At 37.5% G+C, this 12,248-nt stretch overlaps 1 protein-coding gene across 3 annotated transcripts; it reads right to left on the reverse strand.

Annotated features, from left to right (window-relative positions):
- Positions 1 to 2,020: 2,020 nt before the first annotated feature.
- Positions 2,021 to 11,283, reverse strand: LOC143854184 (uncharacterized). 3 transcript variants are annotated; one of them, XM_077364021.1, is made up of 12 exons: positions 11,113 to 11,283; positions 10,950 to 11,027; positions 10,791 to 10,864; positions 10,636 to 10,706; positions 9,900 to 9,953; positions 9,682 to 9,756; positions 3,070 to 3,140; positions 2,895 to 2,972; positions 2,727 to 2,800; positions 2,571 to 2,641; positions 2,383 to 2,436; positions 2,021 to 2,247 (listed from the first exon to the last, which is right to left on the reverse strand). In XM_077364021.1, the coding sequence occupies exons 1-12, from the start codon at positions 11,127 to 11,129 to the stop codon at positions 2,158 to 2,160; spliced, it is 807 nt and encodes a 268-aa protein (XP_077220136.1). In that variant the 5' UTR covers positions 11,130 to 11,283; the 3' UTR covers positions 2,021 to 2,157. The 3 variants fall into 3 exon arrangements, with proteins under 3 accessions (XP_077220136.1, XP_077220134.1, XP_077220135.1); XM_077364019.1 differs by having other exon boundaries at positions 10,950 to 11,271; XM_077364020.1 differs by having other exon boundaries at positions 2,177 to 2,308; positions 10,950 to 11,272.
- Positions 11,284 to 12,248: the final 965 nt, after the last annotated feature.

Below are 12,248 nucleotides of genomic sequence, written 5' to 3' on the forward strand. Positions count from 1 at the left end.
TATGAAGACATTTTTTATTTCAAGTTACAGCTCTCAAGGGAATGGACATAGAGATAGGGGTGCAAGTTGGGTTGGGCTCAACCCGATTTTGGCTCGAGATGGGTTGGCATTTTCCTGGGTTGGGTTGGAAAAAGCCAACCCGATTTAATTTCAGATTGGGTTAGGGCTGAGGCCTTGGTAACCCGACCTGAACCAGACCTCCGTCGTCTAATTTTATCATCATTTTCTTAAGATTATGTTTTTTACGTGTATTTTCCCGAAACCAACCTGAACCCAACCCGACTCAACCCGACCCGCTTTTGGAGGTGGGTTGGGTTAGGGTTCACAATTCTCAACCCGAGACTTGGGTTGGGTCGGGTTAGGATTGACTGAATGGTATCTCGGGTTGGGTTAGGGTTGGCCTCAACCCGACCCAACCCGACCTAGTTGCACCCCTAGGTAGAGAGTTGTAAAAAAAAAGAAACTTGTTTCGATTTTGATGAATCATTTTTGCCAGGTGCCTTGTTTCATTACGTCGAGGCAGTTTTTCAAATGGGAGTTACTTGTTGCCATCCCAGCACATGTTATTGATAAACAACCAGAAAGAAATAATCTACTATAATTCATCTCCATTCATTGATGTGGTTTTCGCTCCGAGAACTCTGCTCCATACTCAAATATTGAGATCTCATAATTCTTAAATCTTGCTAGGCCAAACGGACTTTTTGAAGCGACCTAGCGAGTGAAGTGTACAAGGCTTTAGGAGAGAGTAGGGCGAGCAACCAAACTTAAGAGAGGAGGGAGTACTAACCCAATAAGGACTAATAGGAGCCTGATAGATAGAGTAATTCTCCACATTTTTGAGAACTCATTCAATTGTTCTTGAGAATTCAGTAAGGTCTAATAGGAGCCTGATAGATAGAGTGATTCTCCATGTTTTTTGAGAACTCATTCAATTGTTCTTCTTCTCCTCTCTCACCCCTCATTTTTTAGGGGGGAAATGCAACCTATACAATGATTTAAGAGTTATAAATGAAAAACTTACCTCAATGCACCTCTTTATCATTGTATCTAAAGATGCATCAGGGATGCTTTATACAAGGTTGTAATTCTTTCCATTTTTATAAATGAATCTGGTAGGGTCCGCCTATCCCCAATTTCTGTCCTATAAAAAGAGGGGCTAAGATACAAAATGGGTTTTTGCAAGAGCTGTCTTCAGTTTAGAGCGTGTATATAACAGAAGACCGCCCTTGCAATTTTGCAAAACCCTAGCAGCATGATCAAGTATTTGGTTGATGCGACTGAGTACTAGGTTGATTGCAGCTACCATAAGAGTCAAAGAAGTTTTGATCAACTTTGTAGGGCAAAATGTAGACTCGAACAAGAATGTAGATAAAGTAAAAAGTCCTGAAGTATAAATGATTAAATAACTCCAACTCTCACAGGTTAAGCTTTTAGAGTAATTAGTTGTTTCCACATCAAGTCATGGGTTCATTCAAAACATAACAACTCCTTGATATTAAAATTTCTCGTGGTCGGCCAACCCAAAAGAGGAGTCACATGAGCCATGCGTGCAGTCAACCCTAAAAGAGAGGCCACACTTGAGGGAGAGTGTTGAAGTATAATTGATTAAATAACACCAACTCTAACATCTTAAACTTTTGGAGTAATTGGTTTTTACACGCCAGTTGGGTGTTTTAAAACTATGATTCTCATTTATTTGTTGTGTGGAATCTGTGGATACACACAGGAAAGCACACAGCCAAAACCAAGGAGGGAAAAAAGAAGAAAAAGTAGCATGACATTCATTTGCATTTCAAAGTTAGTATTTTAAGATTACTAATTTCCTTTACGGCCCATTTGGATGCCAAGAAGATTTCGATTTCGATTTCTCACATTTGCAGCCCCTTTTGTGCTGTGATTTGGATCGGATCAAATTCTTTGATTTCCAAATTAGCAACTGGTAGTGAAATAAATCATATTTTCAAATAAGTAATTGGAAATCCTCTGGCAGTTTCCTTCTTCCTTCACCCTCTCTCTCTCCCTCTAGATCTATTCAGTTTGTATTCAAAACTCAATTCCAAATCCAAATACAAAATATAAGGTATCCAAACGGGCCCTTATTTCCCAGTTTGGATTTTAAGTTCATAATACAATTTATCAAGTGGAATAACATCTTCACAACTCAACTTCTGGTTTCTTAACGGCAAAACCGTTCTCTACCCACGCAAGATAACCTCCTCCCATGTCGTTGACGTGCTTAAATTCCTGCCATTAATAACAATTTCTATTATTTCCTTCTCTCTTCTACCTTTTTCTTCATATGCCTCTGAGATTAAAACAAAACTAATTTAATAAGAAAATTATAACTTTTGAGAATTCCAAATAAGAAATAAAACTTACAGCATTTAGAAGATCAAGAGATGCAGACAATGATCTCACTCCACTTTGACAGCCCTTCACAATTACATCCCAAGAAATCAAATTCCAATACTGTTGCATGTATTTAAACTTCTGGAAAATTCATTTACCAGATTCTGGAAATGCATATATCATCTCCCTGTAATTTGAAATAATGAAATAATAATTACCACGATTAGATGTTCATCCTTGTTGCAAACATTCAAAACCTGCTCCATAAATTCAGGGTTTTTAACCCTACCTGAATTCAAAAAAGAAAGATAATATTTTCAACAACCAAAAAAAATCCATAAAAGGGAATTAGAAGATTTAGAGACTGAAAATACCTTGTGGTGTAATAAACAAGTAAGGAACATTCAAGGCATTCTCCACATGCCCTTTTTTGAACTCTTCAGTTGTCCTGTTTTAGAAAAACAAAACACCAAATTTAATTAAAAAAAAATCAACCCAACAATCTTTTTTGTAAAAGGAAAAAAATAAAATAAAATCCAAACCTGACATCAAGATAACGGTGGCCTGAACGGATGAGATCCTTAGCAGCATGGACATCAACGGTCACAACTGCTTCAATGCTGCAATAAAGAAGAATAATCCAACAAAAACAGAAAATCCAAGAAAAACCCATGTCGGAAAATGCAATTTTGTTTTGAAAATTATATGGAAAATTACCTCTTTTGAGTCTTCATTGAGTCTTCTTTTATAGGAGTCTGGGAGTAATTCTGCACCGGGAAAATTTCCTCCTGTTTTGAGGAGAAAACCATTCAATTTCAAGGGAAAGATGGGCGTTAGTTGTTTTTGGAATAGATTTGTGCTTTCTCTCATATTCTATGATGTGGCCCATATAGATCTTTTTAAAAAATACGGGACCATAGAGCATGCACCATATAAAAACTCTGATTAAAGGAAAATACTCTGAAAACAGGATTCCGTATCTCTCTCTCTCTATATATAAAGAAAACGGTTCCTACACATATGTGTAGAGAGTTCTCTACACACTAGCTTAAAATACAGTGAGGGCCCACATTGTTTGGGTGATCCAAGCCATCCATTTTAAAGGCAACACCGTTTTCTTATATATATATATATATATATATATATATATATATATATATATATATATATAGAGAGAGAGAGAGAGAGAGAGAGAGAGAGAGAGAGGGGAAAAGGATTGTACGCTCGACCGTACGGTAGAGTTAGACCTGGCAAACGGGTAACCCGCGCGGGTACGGGTACGACCCGCGCGGGTACGGGTACGACCCGTGCGGGTACGGGTAAAAAATACCCGCGATTCTGAGGGTAGCCATTTCATGTACGGGTCAACCCGCCGGTCACCCGCAAATCCCGCAAATATATATTGTAACAATTCTCTGATTTGACCGTATCTGGTTTTCCGGTAATGGTCATAACTTGCTATATTTTATTAGTATTTTTTTTGTAATTTTACAACTTTATAACCCTTTCTAGGTAATTTTTCATTTAAAACTTTATAAACTTTAGCTATTTTACTTTTTCATGATTACTTTTTTTTGTTTTTTGTTTTTGTTTGCTAGCAACATTTGACATTGCGCAACTTTGCACGTAGATGGCCAAGTTGCCGTAGGAGAAGTTTGGTAGCAAATTATTATAAAATAAAAAACAGAAGGAAATGTTATCAACACTCTGTTTTCTTATGAGCGCACTCTCACTTTATTAAAAGTATGGTATGGCCCACACCATAAGATGATCTAAACCGTCCATTAGATGGGCCATAGCCTAAATAGGTTATGCTACAAAAATCATTTCCATAGGATGATCCTAACCCTCCAATCTAAAGGTTAGAGGGTTGATCCTAACCCTCTATAGATCGGAGGGTTAGAATCAACCAATGGAAATAATTTTGGGGCATAACCTATTTAGGCTATGGCCCATCTAATGGACGGTTTGGATAATCCTATGGTGCGGGCCATACTGTACTTTTTATAAAGTGAGGAGTTCCCTCGTAAAAAACACTAAAACAGTAGTGCTGATAACATTCTAAAAAAAAAAAAAATACCGTAAAAATGCGGGTGCCCGCGGGTTGACCCGACCCGACCCGTGTTTTTGCGGGTTGGGTCACCCGCGGGTTAGATTTTGACGGGTCACTAAAACTTAGACCCGTGCCCGCAAATTTGCGGGTGGGTCGGGTCGACCCACGGGCACGGGTCGCTTTTGCCAGGTCTAGGTAGAGTGCCAAATCACATGGGTCCCACATTTTTGGTGAGCATCTAAACCATTCATTTGCAAGGCCCCATTATAGATAGGGTGCATACCAAAAATCAGCTCCATAGGATCATCCTAACCCATCCATTTGTGGAGGCCAAAATAGACAGACAGTGTTTGTCCACAAATCTGCCCATTTTGCCCTCCAGTTTTGGAGGGGTTAGGATGATTCAATGGTGCTGATTTTTTGTATGCACCCTATCTATGATGGGGCCTTGCAAATGAATGGTTTAGATGCTCACCAAAAATGGGGGACCCATGTGATTTGGCACTCTACCGTACCTAACTTTAGGTACGTTCGAGCGTACAATCATTTTCCTATATATATGAGAAAACGGTTCATACACATATGTGTAGAGAGTTCTCTACACACTAGCTTAAAATACAGTGAGGGCCCACATTGTTTGGGTGATCCAACCCATCCATTTTAAAGGCCATCACACACACACACAATATATATATATATATATATGAGAGAACGGTTCCTACACATATGTGTAGATAGTTCTCTACACACTAGCTTAAAATACAGTGGGGGCCTACATTGTTTGGGTGATCCAAGCCATCCATTTTAAAGGCCCTCACATAGATAGGGTGTCTACAAAAAATCAGATCCATAGGATCATCCCAACCCTACGATTTGTAGAGGTAAAATGGATGTCTTTAAACCTTCACAAATTATGTCCAATTTTTGCCTCCACAGTTCGAATGGTTAGGATGATCCTATGGATCTGATTTTTTGTGGACACCCTATCTATGTGAGGGCCTTAAAAATTTAATGGTTTGGATCACCCAAATAATGTGCCCCCCACTGTATTTTAAGCTAGTGTGTAGATAACTTATCCACACATGTGTGTAGGAACCGTTTTCTCTATATATATATATATATATATGAGAAAACGGTTCCTACACATATGTGTAGATAAGTTATCTACACACTAGCTTAAAATACAGTGAGGGCCACATTATTTGGGTGATCCAAACCATTCATTTTTAAGGCCCTCACATAGATAGGGTGTCCACAAAAAATCAGATCCATAGGATCATCCTAACCATTCGAACTGTGGAGGCAAAAAATGGACTAATTTGTGAAGGTTTAAAGACATCCATTTTACCTCCACAAATCGTAGGGTTGGGATGATCCTATGAATCTGATTTTTTGTAGACACCCTATCTATGTGAGGGCCTTTAAAATGGATGGCTTGGATCACCCAAACAATGTGGGCCCCCATTGTATTTTAAGCTGGTGTGTAGAGAACTCTCTACACATATGTGTAGGAACCGTTTTCTCTATATATATATATATATATATATATATATATATATATATATATATATATATATATATATATGAGGAAAAGTGTTGGTGAGCTTAAGCTCACCAAACTTAAAGTGTTGACAAGTTATCTACATACTAGCTTAAAATATAGATAACTTGTCCTCATATATATATGTATATGTATATACATATACATATATATATATTTTAAGCTAGTATGTAGATAACTTGTCAACACTTTAAGTTTGGTGAGCTTAAGCTCACCAACACTTTTCCTCATATATATATGTATATACATATACATATACATATACATATACATATACATACATATATATATATATATATATATATATATATGAGAAAACGGTTCCTACACATATGTGTAAAGAGTTCTCTACACACTAGCTTAAAATACAGTGAGGGCCCACATTGTTTGGGTGATCCAAGCCATCCATTTTAAAGGCCCTCACATAGATAGGGTGTCTACAAAAAATCAGATCCATAGGATCATCCCAACCCTACGATTTGTGGAGGTAAAATGGATGTCTTTAAACCTTCACAAATTAGTCCATTTTTTGCCTCCGTAGTTCGAATGGTTAGGATGATCCTATGAATCTAATTTTTTGTGGACACCCTATCTATGAGAGGGCCTTAAAAATGAATGGTTTGGATCACCCAAATAATGTGGCCCCCACTGTATTTTAAGCTAGTGTGTAGATAACTTATCTACACATGTGTGTAGGAACCGTTTTCTCTCTCTCTCTCTCTCTCTCTCTCTCTCTATATATATATATATATATATATATATATATATATATATATATTGTTTGGGTGATCCAAACCATTCGTTTAATTGGCCCTCACATACCATAAAAAATCAGCTCCATAGGATCATCCCAACACTACGATATGTGGAGGTAAAATGGACATGTATAAACCTTCACAAATTTGTCCATTTTTTGCCTCAACGGTTCGAAGGGTTAGGATGATCCTAAGGAGCTGATTTTTTGTGGACACCCTATCTATGTGAGGGCCAATCAAATGAATGGTTTGGATCACCCAAACAATGTGGGCCTCCACTGTATTTTAAGCTAGTGTGTAGATAACTTATCTACACGTGTGTAGAAACCGTTCTCTCTCTCTCTCTCTCTCTCTCTCTATATATATATATATATATATATATATGAGGAAAAGGATTGTACGCTCGACCGTACCTAAAGTTAGGTACGGTAGAGTGCCAAATCACATGGGTCCCCCATTTTTGGTGGGCATCTAAACCATTCATTTGCAAGGCCCCATCATAGATAGAGTGCATACCAAAAATCAGCACCATTGAATCATCCTAACCCCTCCAAAACTGGAGGCCAAAATGGGCAGATTTGTGGACAAACACTGTCTGTCCATTTTGGCCTCCACAAATGGATGGGTTAGGATGATCCTATGGAGCTGATTTTTGGTATGCACCCTTTCTATGATGAGGCCTTGCAAATGAATGGTTTAGATGCTCACCAAAAATGTGGGACCCATGTGATTTGGCACTCTACCGTACCTAACTTTAGGTACGGTCGAGCGTACAATCTTATTCCTCTATATATATATATATATATATATGAGGAAAGTGTCTCTAGTCTCTCCCCTAGATAAGCTTATCTACTCCTCCCTTTAAAAAAACACAGTGGGCCCATGCTGTTTGGATGATCCAAAGCATTCATTTGATAGGTCCTAACATAGATAGGGTGTGCCCAAAAAATCAGCACCAAAGGGTCATCCTAGAACTTCGTTTTGTGGGGCCTTGTGGTACCCAGAATAGACACATATAAACGTCCACGTTTATATGAGTCCATTTTGGACACGGTGTGCCCCACAAAACGTAGTTCTAGGATGATCCTTTGGTGCTGATTTTTTGGGCACACCCTATCTATGTTAGGACCTATCAAATGAATGCTTTGGATCATCCAAACAGTGTGGGCCCACTGTGTTTTTTTAAAGGGAGGAGTAGATAAGCTTATCTAGGGGAGAGACTAGAGACACTTTCCTCTATATATATATATATAGAGAGAGAACATTTCCTACACACTTGTGTAGGTAAGTTACCTACGCACTACCTTAAAATACAGTGGGGCCCCACATTGTTTGGGTGATCCAAACAATTCATTTGAATGGTCCTCACATAGATAAGATGTCCACAAAAAATCAGATCCATAGGATCATCCCAACCCTACGATTTGTGGAGGTAAAATGGACGTGTATAAACCTTCACAAATTAGTCCATTTTTTGCCTCCATAGTTTGAATGGTTAGGATGATCCTATGGATCTGATTTTTTATGGACATCTTATCTATGTGAGGACCATTCAAATGAATTGTTTGGATCACCCAAACAATGTGGGCCCCCACTGTATTTTAAGGTAGTGCGTAGGTAACTTACCTACACAAGTGTGTAGGAAATGTTCTCTCATATATATATATATATATATATATATATATATATATATATATATATATAAAGCTAAATGTGAGAAGCTGAGGCTGCGTCACGTGTCACCCCCATTGCATTTTGAAATTTAATAACGCATTAAGGGGATGTGGCACACCATTTCACACATATTCCTTTATCACACGTAACCTTAATAAGGAAACTTAAAAACATGTTAAGGGGATGTGGCACCTGGAATTTAAAACGCCTAAAATCAAAGAATGGAAAAACTGCCAAAAATCAAGGATTGATTAAAATAATATCTCTCGACAGATTAAATCTCCTAAATTAGTAAAATACGCTTCTTATTTTGGATTCGAAAAAAAGGCTAAAATCAAGGAATGGAAATATCGCCTAAAATTAAGGGTCTGTCTATATACGGAACTGGCATGTATATTTTTCTCTCTCTTAAAAGAGACGATACATAGAAGTTGTGTGTATAGATTAGATACACGCTATATTTATGGAGAGTAATGCCTATTGGACTTCTATGAATAGATACACACGAAATTAAAAAAAATAAAAATTGCAATTCCGTAGATAGAGAGAGGGTTATAGATAGTTTTTTAGAATACTAATTTTTCTTCGCCCCGTGCATCGCACGGGACTGTAACTAGTGGGAAATAAAAACGGGATAGACTTAACCGTTGATTAGACCTTTTCAAAGGCATATTTGTTGCTTTTATGGGGATTTGAACTCCCTTCCTTTGTCTTTTAGTGTACGTGGCTCCACTGATTGATGCCCATTTTTTTCCCAAAACCGATTCCCCCTTTCCTAGCAAACCTCCTGATTAAATAACTCCAACTCTCACAGGTTAAGCTTAGTAATTGGTTGTTTCTCATAGCAAGTCATGGGTTCAAAACACAACAACTCTTTGATATTAAAATTCCACATGGTCGGCCAATCCAAAAGAGTCACATGAGCCATGTGTGCAATCAATCCAAAAAGAGAGGCCACACGAGGGGGGGAGTGTTGAAAGTATAATTGATTAAATAACACCAACTCTAACATCTTAAGCTTCTAGAGTAATTGGTTTTTACACTAGGAGGCAGACACAGGTGCACCACGACAAATGGGTGTTCTAAAACTATGATTGTCATTTGTTGTGTAGAATCTGTGGATACACACACAAAAATCACACTGGAAAAAGAAAAAGAAAAAGTAGTATTTGCATTTCAAAGTTAGTATTTTAAGATTACTAATTTCCTTTACTTTCCTCAAGTATGGATTTTAAGTTCATACTAGAATTTATCAAGTCGAATAACATTTTCACAACTCAACTTACTGGTATCTTAACAGCAAAACTGTTCTCTACCCACGCAAGATAACCTCCTCCCATGTTGTTTACATGCTTAAATTCCTGCCATTAAAAAACAATTTCAATTATTTCCTTTCTCTTTTCTACCTTTTTTCTTTATATGCCTCAGATTAAAAAAAAAAAAAAAACTAATTTAATAAGAAAATTATAACTTTTGAGAATTCCACATAAGAAATAAAACTTACAGCATTGAGAAGATCAAGAGATGCAGACAATGATCTCACTCCACTTTGACAGCCCTTCACAATTACATCCCAAGAAATCAAATTCCAGTACTGTTTTTTTTTTTATCAAGAGAAGAGAAAATTATGGACAATAATATTTTCCATAAGAAAAATGTTTCATGGAAAAAGATAAAGGTTTAGTAGGTTTGAAGTTTTTCTTGGGCTTTGTTCACTTGCCTTCTTGAGAAAGGTCAGGAGAAGAAAGTAAGCCAAATTTTCCCGTGATTGGACATGATTTGACGTTTTCCGCCATTCACTTGTTTTCTCTGGAAAGCGGAATTATACAGGTGGAAAATATAAATAATGACGTGGAAAACCAACTTTCTTGCACTTTCCCTCTAAATTTTCTCACCAAAAGGGTGAGCACTTCGCCTAAATACTTTCTTTTCCTTTCTCGGCCAAGTGAACAACGGAATTTTCTCACAAATGGAATTTTCTCACAGTTTCTTTTCCTTTCTTTTCCAGTTTTCCACATAAGATTCTTCTGCTTTCTTTTCTTTTCATGCAGCTAGAAAACAAGTGAACAGAACCTTGAAGAAAAAAAGAAGAAAATTTTCAATTTTGAAAAAAACCCCATGGAAAATGAGTTTACCAAACGCTAGAAAATTCATTTACCAGAAGTGCAGATATCAAAATGAAGAAGTGCATATATCATCTCCCTGTAATAGTGTAATTGAAATAATGAAATAAAAATTACCACGATTAGATGATCATCCTTGTTGCAAACCTTCAAAACCTGCTCCATAAATTCAGGGTTTTCAACCCTACCTGAATTAAAAAAAAAATAATATATTATTTTCAACAAAAAAAAATCCATAAAAGGAAATTAGAAGATTCAGAGACTGAAAATACCTTGTGGTGTAATAAACAAGTAAGGAACATTCAAGGCATTCTCCACATGCCCTTTTTTGAACTCTTCAGTTGTCCTGTTTTAAAAAAACAAAACACCAAATTTAATTTTTAAAAAATCAATCCAATTTTATAAGAGGAAATAAAAAAAAAAACCCAAACCTGACATCCAGATAACGGTGGCCTGAACGGATGAGATCCTTAGCAGCATGGACATCAACGGTCACAACTGCTTCAGTGCTGTAACACAGAAGAAAAATCCAACAAAAACAGACTATCCAAGAAAAACCCATGTTGGAAAATGCAATTTGGTGAAAATAATTACCTCTTTTGAGTGTCCATGAAAGGTTTTTCTTATATGGAAAATTTCCTCCTGTTTTGAGGAGAAAACCATTCAATTTCAAGGGAAAGATGGGCGTTAGTTGTTTTTTGGCGCATGGATTTGTGCTTTCTTTCATATTCTATTCTTTTTTCAACTTTCCATGCGTTTGTGTTTTGAGTACGTGGGGCGAGGATTATCTTGTGATTATTGGGCAATCTGAGCCGTTCAATTTTAGTGGAGTCCTTATCATCAAGCATGACTTTCATTTTTTAAAGGCTGTGATTAAAAAACAAAATTGTATATAGACGACAGGTAACAAAAAATAATTTTTTTTCACACCCCCAAAACCGAGATTCGGTCCAGGTAAATAACAGCGCCACATAGTTAGACCTGCAAATGTGACTCGTGCCCGCGGGTCAACCCGGCCCACACGCAAATTTGCGGGCACGGGTTGGCTTTTTAGTGACCCGTCAGAACTAACCCACGGGTCACCCAACCCGCAAAAACATGGTCGGGTTGGGTCAACCTGCGGGTACCCGCGGGTTTTTAGCTTTTTTGTTTAACAGTTTTTATTTTAAAAGAAAAAATGTGATCAAGGGCTCAGATCATAGCTAGGGTTTTAAAAGAATAAAACATAAAAGAGAGGCCATTTCGATTTTCTCATTCTCTCTTTTGTTTAGACTGTTTTAGGGTTTGAAGGGGCCTCTCTCATTTTCATTGAATGGATCTGAGCATCTTCTCCGATCTGTTCCGTCCCGTCCGCTCCATTTCCCCTTTCCGACCACCTTCTCCATCATCTTACCCCTTTGAAACCTACCACAACTACAAAAAAACCCATTTCGTTTTTCCCCATAACCAGAAACGAAGGACGAGAGCTACAGCTGAATTAATAAAAGCTTTTGTGGGGGATTTTGAGATGCCATTGAAGTGACAGATTCGGAGCTCTCTGAAACTGGAAAATGAAGGAAGCAAAATGGTGGTGAAGTGAAATGATGCGTGGGATAAGAAGGGGTGCGCCGCCTAAAATCGGACCTCTTTTTTGTCCTTGAGTCCTCGATCTTCACGGAAGAAACGAACGGAAGGGGGTGAATTTATCACCGCCCAATAAAAACTCATTTTTGTAAAAACATGCGGGTCGA

Source organism: Tasmannia lanceolata, unplaced genomic scaffold, assembly GCF_043159265.1.
Source record: "Tasmannia lanceolata isolate RefF3 unplaced genomic scaffold, GAP_Taslan_0.1 ptg000020l, whole genome shotgun sequence".
Taxonomy (NCBI): domain Eukaryota; kingdom Viridiplantae; phylum Streptophyta; class Magnoliopsida; order Canellales; family Winteraceae; genus Tasmannia; species Tasmannia lanceolata.